Source organism: Ylistrum balloti, unplaced genomic scaffold (assembly GCF_031769215.1).
Source record: "Ylistrum balloti isolate Yb309-2 unplaced genomic scaffold, AGI_CSIRO_Ybal_v1 Utg370236, whole genome shotgun sequence".
Taxonomy (NCBI): domain Eukaryota; kingdom Metazoa; phylum Mollusca; class Bivalvia; order Pectinida; family Pectinidae; genus Ylistrum; species Ylistrum balloti.
The window spans coordinates 701,325-718,131 of NW_026782193.1; the positions used below are offsets into that span (position 1 = coordinate 701,325).

Below are 16,807 nucleotides of genomic sequence, written 5' to 3' on the forward strand. Positions count from 1 at the left end.
GGTGATGTTTGGTGTAGAATTATCTCTCTGTTGTTCCTGGTCTGATCAGGTGATGTTTGGTGTAGAATTATCTCTCTGTTGTTCCTGGTCTGATCAGGTGATGTTTGGTGTAGAATTATCTCTCTGTTGTTCCTGGTCTGATCAGGTGATGTTTGGTGTAGAATTATCTCTCTGTTGTTCCTGGTCTGATCAGGTGATGTTTGGTGTAGAATTATCTCTGTGTTGTTCCTGGTCTGATCAGGTGATGTTTGGTGTAGAATTATCTCTCTGTTGTTCCTGGTCTGATCAGGTGATGTTTGGTGTAGAATTATCCTTGTGTTGTTCCTGGTCTGATCAGGTGATGTTTGGTGTAGAATTATCTCTCTGTTGTTCCTCTGTGTTTGTTCCTGGTCTGGTCTGATCAGGTGATGTTTGGTGTAGAATTATCTCTCTGTTGTTCCTGGTCTGATCAGGTGATGTTTGGTGTAGAATTATCTCTCTGTTGTTCCTGGTCTGATCAGGTGATGTTTGGTGTAGAATTATCTCTCTGTTGTTCCTGGTCTGATCAGGTGATGTTTGGTGTAGAATTATCTCTCTGTTGTTCCTGGTCTGATCAGGTGATGTTTGGTGTAGAATTATCCTTCTGTTGTTCCTGGTCTGATCAGGTGATGTTTGGTGTAGAATTATCTCTGTGTTGTTCCTGGTCTGATCAGGTGATGTTTGGTGTAGAATTATCTCTGTGTTGTTCCTGGTCTGATCAGGTGATGTTTGGTGTAGAATTATCTCTCTGTTGTTCCTGGTCTGATCAGGTGATGTTTGGTGTAGAATTATCTCTCTGTTGTTCCTGGTCTGATCAGGTGATGTTTGGTGTAGAATTATCTCTCTGTTGTTCCTGGTCTGATCAGGTGATGTTTGGTGTAGAATTATCTCTCTGTTGTTCCTGGTCTGATCAGGTGATGTTTGGTGTAGAATTATCCTTGTGTTGTTCCTGGTCTGATCAGGTGATGTTTGGTGTAGAATTATCCTTCTGTTGTTCCTGGTCTGATCAGGTGATGTTTGGTGTAGAATTATCTCTGTTGTTCCTGGTCTGATCAGGTGATGTTTGGTGTAGAATTGTTGTTCCTGGTCTGATCAGGTGATGTTTGGTGTAGAATTATCTCTCTGTTGTTCCTGGTCTGATCAGGTGATGTTTGGTGTAGACTTATCTCTCTGTTGTTCCTGGTCTGATCAGGTGTTGAGTGGTGTTGAATTATCTCTCTGTTGTTCCTGGTCTGATCAGGTGATGTTTGGTGTAGAATTATCCTTCTGTTGTTCCTGGTCTGATCAGGTGATGTTTTGTAGAATTATCCTCTGTTGTTCCTGGTCTGATCAGGTGATGTTTGGTGTAGAATTATCTCTTCTGTTGTTCCTGGTCTGATCAGGTGAGGTGATGTTTCATGTAGAATTATCTCTCTGTTGTTCCTGGTCTGATCAGGTGATGTTTGGTGTAGAATTATCTCTCTGTTGTTCCTGGTCTGATCAGGTGATGTTTGGTGTAGAATTATCTCTCTGTTGTTGATGGTCTGATCAGGTGATGTTTGGTGTAGAATTATCCTTGTGTTGTTCCTGGTCTGATCAGGTGATGTTTGGTGTAGAATTATCCTTGTGTTGTTCCTGGTCTGATCAGGTGATGTTTGGTGTAGAATTATCCTTCTGTTGTTCCTGGTCTGATCAGGTGATGTTTGGTGTAGAATTATCCTTGTGTTGTTCCTGGTCTGATCAGGTGATGTTTGGTGTAGAATTATCTCTCTGTTGTTCCTGGTCTGATCAGGTGATGTTTGGTGTAGAATTATCCTTGTGTTGTTCCTGGTCTGATCAGGTGATGTTTGGTGTAGAATTATCCTTGTGTTGTTCCTGGTCTGATCAGGTAATGTTTGGTGTAGAATTATCCTTCTGTTGTTCCTGGTCTGATCAGGTGATGTTTGTTGTAGAATGTTGTTTTTGGGGAGCATTCATCTAGCATAGCATAAATTCTGACTACTAATCTAATTAAGCTTAATGAATGTAATTTGTAACAACACAAATATGTTAAAATACCTAATGTGCACCTCCAATCTATTCACGAAATAACATGGCACAATATGCAAACTAACACTTTATGGCTTCCATACATTTCTACTCGCGTACATACTCGCTACGTTCAACACTAGCAATAGAATTTGGCTTCCATACTTTTATGAATTCATTAAACTCATGATACAGGCTACATAATTACATATTTAACAATCAAGTATGTATCTATATCCCATATACAATAGTAGTACATACTTCATGAAGTTAACATTACAATGACAAATATAATTTCCCCTATATTACTAAACAATAGTCATGGCTGACTGGAGCGTACATATACCTAGATTGTTTGACTTGATAATAACAATACAATAATACCAACTAAAATAGAGGAAGACTGAAAGTAAACTTATCACTGTCCGTCTTCTGTACTTGTTTCACATGCTGTAAAGGAGCAATGAATCTAGATCAGATACACAAGATAAATAAACAATATCTGTTATTGTCAACAGCTCACCTCCTGCACATCTACCCCCAACACGAACACCGGTGTCGAACTATTAAGGTTACTTTTCCCGTTAAGGATGGTTGAAAACAAGATACACATAAACAATGAGTTCAATACATATTGTCTCTAATATACATGTTAATGTGATAGTACTGTGTCCCACCCTGTCATGAGAGCTGACTTTGTATGTACTGTGTCCCACCCTGTCATGAGAGATACCAGTGCATGTACTGTGTCCCACCCTGTCATGAGAGATACCAGTGTATGTACTGTGTCCCACCCTGTCATGAGAGATGACTTTGTATGTACTGTGTCCCACCCTGTCATGAGAGCTGACTTTGTATGTACTGTGTCCCACCCTGTCATGAGAGATGACTTTGTATGAACTGTGAACCACCATGCCATGAGAGATGACTTTGTATGTATTGTGTCCCACCCTGTCATGAGAGCTGACTTTGTATGTACTGTGTCCCACCCTGTCATGAGAGATGACTTTGTATGTACTGTGTCCCACCCTGTCATGAGAACTGACTTTGTATGTACTGTGTCCCACCCTGTCATGAGAGATGTCTTGTATGTACTGTGTCCCACCCTGTCATGAGAGATGACTTTGTATGTATTGTGTCCCACCCTGTCATGAGAGCTGACTTTGTATGTACTGTGTCCCACCCTGTCATGAGAGATGACTTTGTATGAACTGTGAACCACCATGCCATGAGAGATGACTTTGTATGTATTGTGTCCCACCCTGTCATGAGAGATGACTTTGTATGTACTGTGTCCCAACCTGTCATGAGAGATGACTTTGTATGTACTGTGTCCAACTCTGTCATGAGAGCTGACTTTGTATGTACTGTGTCCCACTCTGTCATGAGAGTTAACTTTGTATTTACTGTGTCCCACCCTGTCATGAGAGCTGACTTTGTATGTACTGTGTCCCACCCTGTCATGAGAGATGACTTTGTATGTATTGTGTCCCACCCTGTCATGAGAACTGACTTTGTATGTACTGTGTCCCACTCTGTCATGAAAGATGACTTTGTATGAACTGTGAACCACCATGCCATGAGAGATGACTTTGTATGTACTGTGTCCCACCCTGTCATGAGAGATGACTTTGTATGTACTGTGTCCCACCCTGTCATGAGAGCTGACTTTGTATGTATTGTGTCCCACCCTGTCATGAAAGATGACTTTGTATGTACTGTGTCCCACCCTGTCATGAGAGATGACTTTGTATGAACTGTGAACCACCATGCCATGAGAGATGACTTTGTATGTATTGTGTCCCATCCTGTCATGAGAGCTGACTTTGTATGTACTGTGTCCCACCCTGTCATGAGAACTGCCTTTGTATGTACTGTGTCCCACTCTGTCATGAGAGCTGACTTTGTATGTACTGTGTCCCACCCTGTCATGAGAGTTAACTGTGTATGTACTGTGTCCCACTCTGTCATGAGAGCTGACTTTGTATGTACTGTGTCCCACCCTGTCATGAGAGCTGACTTTGTATGTACTGTGTCCCACCCTGTCATGAGAGTTAACTGTGTATGTACTGTGTCCCACTCTGTCATGAGAGTTAACTTTGTATGTACTGTGTCCCACTCTGTCATGAGAGCTGACTGTTGCAGCACATGGAGTCTGACAGCTATAAAGTTTGCAAAGTGCTGATTCCTGGTGTGATCAAACAGAGAAATCATGAATTAGATGATCTCAGGAAAACTGCCACATCCATCCTGAAAAGCATCAGCAACAACCAGCCGGCTCTGCTGTCTACTAACCTGGGAACCTTCATCAAGTGGTACTCAGATCAGACAGATCAAGAAACTTTAGGTAAGTCTGGAAATTAATACCCTTTGTTTGATTCTAGTTCACAAAGATACACAATAATGTAGTATAACTTTGTTGAAGATTTAGCTGTTCAAGTTTTAGGTCAAAGGTCGATAATAAAATTAACATGGCGTTTAGACTGAAGAGTTGAGCCAGTGGTATGTACAATGAACCGAACATGATCAAACTGTAGTTATCTCCTTTATACTGTTAAACACTTATCATACTGCACGAGGAATTTATCTTAAAAATAGGACAATAGGACAAGACAAACTCAAATCTCTCGCAATTGTTTTTACAAAAATGACAACAGAGTAGTGGCTTATATGACACTACCAGTTAATGATTTTGGTGTCTTGTGGAGTCTATTTGCAAATTAAAGTTAAAGTAGGTCAACTTTCGTTTTTTCAACAAGATTTGATAGACAAGACATACAAGGTCAGCAGAGGGCTTAAAAAAGACGAGTTTCGACTTCTTCTGCAGACGTTGTTAGGAGATAAAACTTCAGCTACAAAAGAAACTCAGTCCGATCTCATTCTCAAGATGGGTGTAAAACAACCTGAGGTAGGTAGTGAAGTAGTCATCTCACATACCTTATCATTTATATTGTCTAGTACATACTGACAAGATTTTGAGTACTCCCTCCCATGTTGTCTGGTATATACTGACAAGATTTTGAGTACTCCCTCCCATGTTGTCTGGTATATACTGACAAGATTTTGAGTACTCCCTCCCCTGTTGTCTGGTACATACTGACAAGATTTTGAGTACTCCCTCCCCTGTTGTCTGGTACATACTGGACAAGGTTTTGAGTACTCCCTCCCCTGTTGTCTGGTATATACTGACAAGGTTTTGAGTACTCCCTCCCCTGTTGTCTGGTATATACTGACAAGGTTTTGAGTACTCCCTCCCTTGTTGCCTGGTATATACTGACAAGGTTTTGAGTACTCCCTCCCCTGTTGTCTGGTATATACTGACAAGGTTTTGAGTACTCCCTCCCCTGTTGTCTGGTATATACTGACAAGGTTTTGAGTACTCCCTCCCCTGTTGTCTGGTATATACTGACAAGGTTTTGAGTACTCCCTCCCCTGTTGTCTGGTATATACTGACAAGGTTTTGAGTACTCCCTCCCTTGTTGTCTGGTATATACTGACAAGGTTTTGAGTACTCCCTCCCCTGTTGTCTGGTATATACTGACAAGGTTTTGAGTACTCCCTCCCCTGTTATCTGGTATATACATACATATTGAGCTGTAATCTCTGAGCTCTTCTGTACATATTGAGATGTAATCTCTGAGCTCTTCTGTACATATTGAGTTGTAATCTCTGAGCTCTTCTGTACATATTGAGATGTAATCTCTGATCTCTTCTGTACATATTGAGATGTAATCTCTGAGCTCTTCTGTACATATTGAGATGTAATCTCTGATCTCTTCTGTACATATTGAGATGTAATCTCTGATCTCTTCTGTACATATTGAGATGTAATCTCTGATCTCTTCTGTACATATTGAGTTGTAATCTCTGATCTCTTCTGTACATATTGAGATGTAATCTCTGATCTCTTCTGTACATATTGAGCTGTAATCTCTGATCTCTTCTGTACATATTGAGATGTAATCTCTGATCTCTTCTGTACATATTGAGTTGTAATCTCTGAGCTCTTCTGACATATTGAGTTGTAATCTCTGAGCTCTTCTGTACATATTGAGTTGTAATCTCTGTGCTCTTCTGTACATATTGAGTTGTAATCTCTGAGCTCTTCTGTACATATTGAGCTCTTTTGTACATTAGGAGTTTGACGTCTCTGAGCTCTTTTTGAACATCATCAGTATAAGTTTCTCTGAGCTCATTTGTACATCTTGAGTTGAAGTCTGAAGCTCTTCCATACATCTTGAGTTTGAAAGCCCTGTGATTTTCTGTACATTTTGAGTTTGAAGACCATGAGCTCTTTCATACATCTTATCACCTGATGCCAAATATTTCTTTTTTAATTTTGCGTGGTTTGAAATAACATTAAGAACTGTTGAGATACCTGGTAGCCATCACGATGAATAAGCTGTCTATCAGTGAGGTTTATCATCAACACAGTTAATTTTGTAAGTGTTTTATTTCAGTTTTTCATTCAAAAAGACATTGATGAGATCATCGTTAAGTATGTGAGTGATGAAGACACCCAGTACAATGCTTTGGCTGCCTTTTCAAAAATTATGGTGAAAAATCCTGATTTATTTGGAGAAAATATGATCACACATGTTCTGAGAAATCGGAAAGTGCCTCTGGAGTACTCTGTGGACTTTGTGGGGATCACCATAGCTGGACAGAAAAAGGTAAGTTTTTATAATAACTCAACGTTGCTTTTAGATAATAGGAATTATCACAGTTTAACTCAAGCCTTCATGCTAAAGAGATGAAGAGAACATTTACTTATTATTTGTACACAAAATGGTACAGTAAACTATAGCATCTTACTTCACAACAATTATACACAAACAAAAGAATGACAGACTTCTTTACAAGATTCAGGAAAACTCAGAGTCAGCTCTTGAATTAAAGTACATCTTACATTATTTTTATTCATCTCTTCTCATTGTTCGGCACCAGGAAATGGTGAAACCCATCATGAAGGAATTTATGACCATGGCCAAAAGGTGTTTTGATAGCACGGATCAGGTGACGGTAATAAACGGGGCCAGATCATTAGCTGTTATGCATGGAAAGAGTCTACTCGAGCCATACAAACTCTACTTTGAAGATCTGAAAAAGAATGGATCTGACGTCATGGTCAGAGACATGGCAACTCTCTTACTCAATGCTGTAAATGGTGTAAAGTATGTGTTACCTATATCATTTATTATCAATATGAACCTATGTATACTGAATATGTGAACCTGTGTATACTGAATATGTGAACCTGTGTATACTGACTATGTGAACCTGTGTATACTGACTATTATTGATATGAACCTATGTATACTGACTATGTGAACCTGTGTATACTGACTATTATCAATATGAACTTGTGTATACTAACTATGTGAACCTGTGTATGCTGACTATTATCAATATGAACCTGTGTATACTGACTATGTGAACCTGTGTATGCTGACTATTATCAATATGAACCTGTGTATACTGACTATGTGAACCTGTGTATACTGACTATGTGAACCTGTGTATACTGACTATTATCAATATGAACTTGTGTATACTGACTATGTGAACCTGTGTATGCTGACTATTATCAATATGAACCTGTGTATACTGACTATGTGAACCTGTGTATGCTGACTATTATCAATATGAACCTGTGTATACTGACTATGTGAACCTGTGTATACTGACTATGTGAACCTGTGTATACTGACTATTATCAATATGAACTTGTGTATACTGACTATGTGAACCTGTGTATACTGACTATGTGAACCTGTGTATACTGACTATGTGAACCTGTGTATACTGACTATGTGAACCTGTGTATACTGACTATGTGAACTTGTGTATACTGACTATGTGAACCTGTGTATACTGACTATGTGAACCTGTGTATACTGACTATGTGAACCTGTGTATACTGTTTCTTTCCCAGTTCAACATATAAAACTATACTAATATGACATTTCATTGTGATATATGAGAAGACCTCTTAATTTTGTATAATAAGTGATCTTAATTAGAACAAATAGTTAAAATACACAACAAGATTTCAAAAACACAGTACCAAAACAAATGCGACCATTTGACAGTGAACTTTACACTTTCATCAGTTCATCTATTGGTTCACTTTCATTATAACAATCATTTTTACTCTTTGCTTTGTGAAAGCTCGCAAAATACAGTTTTCATTTGCTGTTTGTGTTAAAGATGAACATCTTCTGACAAAATATTGACATCAATCTGATGAATCACATTCTGATAACAACCTCATTTCTTTTGTAAAGACTGGAATCTGACTATTTTTTTCATCCTATCAGCAATTTTGTTTGGAAGTCTGGCTCAAATTTAAAAGTAATGGAAAGTTATAAAGGATTTGTTGTGAGTTTTTTTTCACAATTGTTTGAAATGAATGAGACTTGTTCTCTGCCGTGATGAGTTCTAATCTGAAATAAGAAAATGATTTCTATTTTAAAGGTTACAATAACTTCTCCAAATATAGACTAGTGTTCCTCAGTTGGTTATATTCTGTTCTAATTATGATAGGTTCTTTTATGAAACTGACTATAACACAGACTTGTGTTTAAAAGTGATGTCATGTTGTTGCAGTGTGGAAGCAATCAAAAAGCAGTTTAAGGAGAAGTTAGAAGTACTTGATGATCTGGTAGTTCAAGTGGCAGAAACAAAAGAAGACATAGCTGAGGTGAAAACAACTGTCAAAAAACAGGGCAAGGAAATCCAAACTGTGAAAACTAAAGTGAAAACTGTCAAGGAAGATGTAAAGGAGGTGAAGAAAGATTTAAAGGAAACACAAATCAAGGTGGAGGAAGTGGATCACAAGGTAGGCTATGGTGGAAGTGGATCACAAGGTAAGCTATGGTGGACATGGATCACAAGGTAGGCTATGATGGACATGGATCACAAGGTAGGCTATGGTGGACATGGATCACAAGGTAGGCTATGGTGGAATTGGATCACAAGGTAGGCTATGGTGGAAGTGGATCACAAGGTAGGCTATGGTGGACATGGATCACAAGGTAGGCTATGGTGGACATGGATCACAAGGTAGGCTATGGTGAAATTGGATCACAAGGTAGGCTATGGTGGAAGTGGATCAAAAGGTAGGCTATGGTGGAAGTGGATCACAAGGTAAGCTATGGTGGACATGGATCACAAGGTAGGCTATGATGGACATGGATCACAAGGTAGGCTATGGTGGAAGTGGATCACAAGGTAGGCTATGGTGAACATAGATCACAAGGTAGGCTATGGTGGAAGTGGATCACAAGGTAGGCTATGATGGAAGTGGATCACAAGGTAGGCTGTGGTGGAAGTGGATCACAAGGTAGGCTATGGTGGACATGGATCACAAGGTAGGCTATGGTGGACATGGATCACAAGGTAGGCGGTGGATGAAGTGGATCACAAGGTAGGCTATGGTGGAAGTGAATTACAAGGTAGGCAATGGTGGAAGTGGATTGCTAGTCAGTAATGTAACATGTTTAACTCTCCTCTTACATTCTACTCAGGTAAATTTCTGTCTAAATTTCCCCACACCAGACATGTTGTTTGTTACTTGTATGTGTATATGACTGAATCCAGGTGAATAGCAAAAATATTGGTGAAATGTTGATTATTAAGAAAGTTATGTAATGCTTCACTTCACCATGGCCATGGTGATGTGAACACAACCCCCCGCTCCCACCTCCCTCTGCCCCTACCTTAATTTCCCCACCCTGAACATAATTAAGTTAACTGATAAAAAATTAAGTGAAGAAACAGCAATTGAAAAAAATATTTATAGTGGTTTCACTTTTCCATTGGCTTCACTCTATCATAGTACACCAGTATGTTGTGTCTGTGTTTTATCAACCTTAAAGCTGAAATACAATTTTGTCGTCATGTCTTTTTTTGTTTCGTGACAATTCATGTCATCTTTATTTTATCATTTATCTGATTTACAGACGATGACCAATGCCCCGAAATGGTCAAGAGATTTGACCAAGCTGATGAATCCAAAAACAGAACATGACTGGAGGCTACTGGCCCAGAGGTTAGGGTACACACCACAGGACATCAAAGGCTGGGCGACCCAGCATGATCCCTGTATGGGTCTCCTTAGTGAGTGGTACGCCACCCACAAGACAATAGAGGCCACTAGGGCTATATTGAACATTCTACAAGAGATGAACAGATTGGACGCTGCTGCCATTGTAGAGAATGCCATGAAAGCTGTTGGTAAGTTGCTATGGTTACATTATCTGGAAAAACATATCTACAATAAATTTTGTGGTGATCAAAGGTTTCGTTTAGAGTAAACAGTTCTGTTTATGTCTATTGTCAGTGTATTTATCTTTTATATCAAAACACTTCCATGGAAAAAAATTCTATCCTACATCAGGTGTAGTACACAAAATTAAATCCCATCACAATCAACAAGAACGTTATGGTGAAAATGCAAAATTTTGAAGTTTTAAAGAAAACTGTAGTGAGAAGAGATAAGTGAAATTTGCTAGCATTGAAATTAAACCATTGTGATATTTGAAACTGGCTATCATTTATATAATTCCCTTTTAACTGGATGCATACTAAAAGTTTCTCATTTACCTCTACAGAGGGCGTTGTGGAGGAGGAAATAGATTATGCCACACCCCCACCAATCTTCCTTAGTTACCAGTGGGGTCACCAAAACGAGGTCAAGCTTCTAAGGAACCATCTGATAATGGCTGGGTATGAGTGCTGGATGGACATTGGTCAAATGGGAGGTGGGGACAAACTCTTTGAGAAGATCGACAATGGAATCCGTGGTGCAAAGGTCATCTTATGTTGTGTTTCAGAAAAGTATGCCAAGTCTCCAAACTGTAATAGAGAGGTTAGTTGTGTTTCAGAAAAGTATGCCAAGTCTCCAAATTGTGACAGAAATGTAAGTTGATTTTCAGAAATTATGCCAAATCACCCAACTGAAACAGATAATAATAGGCCTCCTATGTTATCAGATGTTATAGCCCTCCTTTGTTATCAGATGTTATAGCCCTCCTATGTTATCAGATGTAATAGCCCTCCTATGTTATCAGATGTTATAGGCCTCCTATGTTATCAGATGTTATGAGCCTCCTATGTTATCAGACGTAATCACCCTTTTATGTTATCAGATGTAATAGGCCTCCTATGTTATCAGATATTATAGCCCTCCTTTGTTATCAGATGTTATAGCCCTCCTATGTTATCAGATGTTATAGCCCTCCTATGTTATCAGATGTTATAGCCCTCCTATGTTATCAGATGTAATAGCCCTCCTCTGTTTTCAGATGTTATCGGCCTCCTATGTTATCAGATGTTATGAGCCTCCTATGTTATCAGATATTATAGCCCTCCTTTGTTATCAGATGTTATAGGCCTCCTATGTTATCAGATGTAATAGGCCTCCTATGTTATCAGATATTATAGCCCTCCTTTGTTATCAGATGTTATAGGCCTCCTATGTTATCAGATATTATAGCCCTCCTCTGTTTTCAGATGTTATCGGCCTCCTATGTTATCAGATGTTATAGCCCTCCTCTGTTTTCAGATGTTATAGCCCTCCTCTGTTTTCAGATGTTATCGGCCTCCTATGTTATCAGATGTGGGAGACCTTCTATGTTATCAGATATTATAGCCCTCCTATGTTATCAGATGTTATAGCCCTCCTCTGTTTTCAGATGTTATCGGCCTCCTATGTTATCAGATGTGGGAGACCTTCTATGTTATCAGATGTTATAGCCCTCCTATGTTATCTGATGTTATAGGCCTCCTATGTTATCAGACGTAATCACCCTTTTATGTTATCAGATGTTATAGCCCTCCTATGTTATCAGATGTTATAGGCCTCCTATGTTATCAGATGTTATAGCCCTCCTTTGTTATCAGATGTAATAGCCCTCCTATGTTATCCGATGTGGGAGGCCTCTTATGTAAGACACTACCATCATTACATTCTACCTTTCATTAAAGGATGGTAACTTGAATTGAACAACATCTACAATCAGCTTTCTTCTTTTCCAATTCATTGTGAGAAAGTACAATATTGCGTTTTGCCTAATTGACTTTTTAAAATTTCAGGTCAACATGTCAGTTAATCTTGGTAAGCCCATGATTCCCCTCCTGATGGAGAAGATGGCGTGGCCACCTATAGGCTCCATGGGGCCAATCTTCAGTGAATACCTGTTTGTAAGGTTCTTCCAGAGAAGAGGAGAAGAGACTGAGGACCAACGCTACTGGCCTGTTCCAAAGTTCCAGGAGCTTCTGATGCAGCTCAACATGTATAAAACCATGCCGGACAAATCCATCATATCTGGAGGTGTGTTTTCCTTATAAAATGAAATAGACAACAAATGGAATAGACAACAGATTCTGTTTGATAAAACAATAGAAGAGATGATAGTTTCTGGTCAATAAAACTATTAGATAGACAACAGATAGAAAAGACAAGAGATAACATAGAATAGATGACAGATAGAACAGAAACAGATAAAATAGGGAACAGATAACAATAAAACTATTGAACAGGCAACAGATTCTGGTCTATAAAACTATAATATAGACAACAGATACTGGTCTATAAAACTATTGAACAGACAACAGATTCTGGTCTATAAAATTATTGAACAGACAACAGATTCTGGTCTATAAAACTATTGAACAGACAACAGATTCTGGTCTATAAAACTATTGAACAGACAACAGATTCTGGTCTATAAAATTATTGAACAAACAACAGATTCTGGTCTATAAAACTATAATATAGACAACAGATACTGGTCTATAAAACTATTGAACAGGCAACAGATTCTGGTCTATAAAACTATAATATAGACAACAGATACTGGTCTATAAAACTATTGAACAGACAACAGATTCTGGTCTATAAAACTATTGAACAGACAACAGATTCTGGTCTATAAAATTATTGAACAGACAACAGATTCTGGTCTATAAAACTATTGAACAGACAACAGATACTGGTCTATAAAACTATTGAACAGACAACAGGTTCTGGTCTATAAAACTATAATATAGACAACAGGTTCTGGTCTATAAAACTATTGAACAGACAACAGGTTCTGGTCTATAAAACTATAATATAGACAACAGGTTCTGGTCAATAAAACTATTAGATAGACAACTGATAGAATAGAGAAGAGATAACATAGAATAGATGACAGATAGAACAGAAACAGATAAAATAGGGAACAGATAACAATAAATGAACAGACAACAGATTCTGGTCTATAAAATTATTGAACAGACAACAGATTCTGGTCTATAAAATTATAATATATACAACAGATTCTGGTCTATAAAACTATGATATAGACAACATATTCTGGTCTATAAAACTATTGAACAGACAACAGATTCTGTTCTATAAAACTATGATATAGACAACAGATTCTGGTCTATAAAACTATTGAACAGACAACAGATTCTGGTCTATAAAACTATAATATAGACAACAGATTCTGGTCTATAAAACTATAATATAGACAACATATAGATTATGGTTGATACAAAGATATTGAACTTTAATGGAGAATGTTTTAATGGTGAAAAGAGTTGATACTGAATGTGACAATAAATTATTAATAAAAAGTATTGTTTTACAAGAGTACAAAGACTGGTGGGTCCCCGTCACTGAAGAAATCGTTATCACCAAGAAAAAAAATGGAGGTCAAAGTTCTCAAGTTCAAACAGCTAGATCCCAGGTATGTAATACAATGTACTGGCAAATTTGAATACTGAAATAATTATTTACTCTACAATGTGTTAAAGTTCTAATGTTGTCTTTTCAATGTCTGGTTGTATGTAGTATTGTGAATATGTCTGGGTATGTACCATTTCCACAGTATATCAATCACTCATTTATGTTTTTACATCACAATTAACAAGCAGGAGTATAGTCATAGTGTGTTAATAGGAATGTGTTACACACCAAACTTGTGACCTTTAGCTGAACTGAACTTTCATACATATTGTGTCATATTACTTACTGATGATGTTGACAACCTCAGCTACCACACCTTCATGTAACATATCTGGTTCACAGATCCTTGTGGGTAGATCATATATATTAGATAGTGCAATATGTATCAAGGAAAAGTTCATCGTATATTAGAAGCTATTCCATAGATTTTGTGCTGTGTGTACTAAACTTCTTATCAGGGTGATGGGTAGTCATCATCAGCATGCCTTGTACTTTCCAGTGTGCTTACATATCAGCTCTAATGTTATATCATTGTTTATATTGATTTTATCAATAAATATTGATAACTAGAACCTGTTTTTCTAAATCATATGTAGAATCTATCCCGTTACTATCTGTTATTGTTTATAATCCAGGAAGATGAGGCACCTCCTGACATCTTCTTGTCCTATCAATGGGGTAAACAAAAACAGGTAAAACAGCTTTACAGGAGACTGAACGAGCTGGGGTACAGCTGCTGGATGGATATTTACCAGATGGGAGGTGGGGACTCGCTCTATGATAAAATTGACAGGGGGATTCGAGGTTGCAAAATAGTTCTGAGCTGTGTAACAACTAAGTATGCGTTGTCAGCCAACTGTCGCAGGGAGGTGAGTCTGGCCGATTTTCTCAAAAAGCCAATGATTCCCCTTCTCCTGGAGAAGATAGACTGGCCTCCTGCTGGACCCATGAGTTTGATCTTCACACAGCTTCTCTTCATTAATTTCTACCGTGATGAGGTGGTCCAAATGACCTGGGTTGGAGATCAATTTGATGAGCTTAACATGAAGATAAAAGAATCTGTTTCACCATTTGCAGTTGAGGAAAAAAACCAGGAACAAGAAAGACCTGAGGCAGCTATAGTCTTGCCAAAATCTGAATCAAAAGAACCACCAAATACAGGACAACAAAACACTGATACACACACCCAAAAGTCTCAGAATAAACAACCACCAAATACAGTACAACAAAACACTGATACACAGACCCAAAAGTCTCAGAATAAACAACCAGGTAATACAGGACAACAAAACACTGATACACAGACCCAAAAGTCTCAGAATAAACAACCAGGTAATACAGTACAACAAAACACTGATACACAGACCCAAAAGTCTCAGAATAAACAACCACCAAATACAGGACAACAAAACACTGATAAACAGACCCAAAAGTCTCAGAATAAACAACCACCAAATACAGGACAACAAAACACTGATACACAGACCCAAAAGTCTCAGAATAAACAACCAGGAAATACAGTACAACAAAACACTGATACACAGACCCAAAAGTCTCAGAATAAACAACCAGGAAATACAGTACAACAAAACACTGATACACAGATCAAACATTCACTGGTATCCAACAAGAATCCATCCCAATCTGAGGCACAGGCACCACCACCACCAACACCAAAACAGTCATCAGTCTGTGTGCTCCTCTAAATAGTGCTTGATAGAGCCACCATATACATATCAAAAGGTGGAAAGAAACTGATTCTAGAGATTTTGTCAAGAATATACTGCAAATAGTATGTCATCAAATATTTACTTCCTTTCTTTGGAATATGGTAATGAGGAAATGGTTGATAGTAATATGGAGAATTTCTCTCCTGCAGATAATAATATTGAGAATTTCTCTCCTTCAGATAATGACATCGAGGATTTCTCTCCTTCAGATAATGATATTGAGAATTTCCCTCCTTCAGATAATGATATTGAGAATTTCTCTCCTTCAGATAATAATATTGAGAATTTCTCTCCTTCAGATAATGATATTGAGAATTTCTCTGATTCAGATAATGTTGGGATTGTTGTTGATCTGAAATAAAGAACTTTTTTTGGATATTCCAACCTTTTTGAATCAGCTGATTACTATAGTGCTGTCAGCAGATTATCATAATCCAACAACTGTTTAGATCAATGGGCCTCACGTTTTTGTATAGACAATGTTAAAGATTCCACTCTCTGGATGTGGCAAGGAACAGGAGTTACCTATTGAAAAAATGGATATCAGTGATATAACATACTACCTACTGTTACATTTGTTATATAATTGTATACTCTTTGCTGAAATGGCATGTCATAGGAAGCCATCTTTTTATTCCGTCCTCACCTTATAATGACACAGCTTTATCACAAGACTCCCTCCCTACCTTATAATGTCACAGCTTTATCACAAGACTCCCTCCCCACCTTATAATGACACAGCTTTATCACAAGACTCCGTCCCCACCTTATAATGACACAGCTTTATCACAAGACTCCCTCCCCACCTTATAATAACACAGCTTTATCACAAGACTCCATCATCACCTTATAGTGACACAGCTTTATCACAAGACTCCGTCCCCACCTTATAATGACACAACTTTATCACAAGACTCTGTCATCACCTTATAATGACACAGCTTTATCACAAGACTCTGTCCCCACCTTATAATGTCAAAGCTTTATCACAAGACTCCCTCCCCACCTTATAATGTCAAAGCTTTATCACAAGACTCCGTCCCCTCCTTATAATGACACAACTTTATCACAAGACTCCGTCACCACCTTAAAATGACACAACTTTATCACAAGACTCCGTCCCCACCTTAAAATGACACAGCTTTATCACAAGACTCCGTCACCATCTTATAATTACACAACTTTATCACAAGACTCCATCATCACCTTATAATGACACAGCTTTATCACAAGACTCTGTCCCCACCTTATAATGTCAAAGCTTTATCACAAGACTCCCTTCCCACCTTATAATGTCAAAGCTTTATCACAA

At 38.2% G+C, this 16,807-nt stretch overlaps 1 protein-coding gene across 1 annotated transcript; it reads left to right on the forward strand.

The window, feature by feature from the left end:
- Window positions 1–4,173: 4,173 nt before the first annotated feature.
- Window positions 4,174–15,471, forward strand: LOC132552106 (uncharacterized). The gene is made up of 10 exons (XM_060216250.1): window positions 4,174–4,372; window positions 4,785–4,933; window positions 6,486–6,698; window positions 6,973–7,199; window positions 8,635–8,866; window positions 9,990–10,263; window positions 10,641–10,897; window positions 12,124–12,361; window positions 13,669–13,766; window positions 14,401–15,471. Exons 1-10 carry the CDS (start codon window positions 4,174–4,176, stop codon window positions 15,469–15,471), a joined length of 2,958 nt encoding a protein of 985 aa, XP_060072233.1.
- The last annotated feature ends 1,336 nt before the right edge of the window (window positions 15,472–16,807 follow it).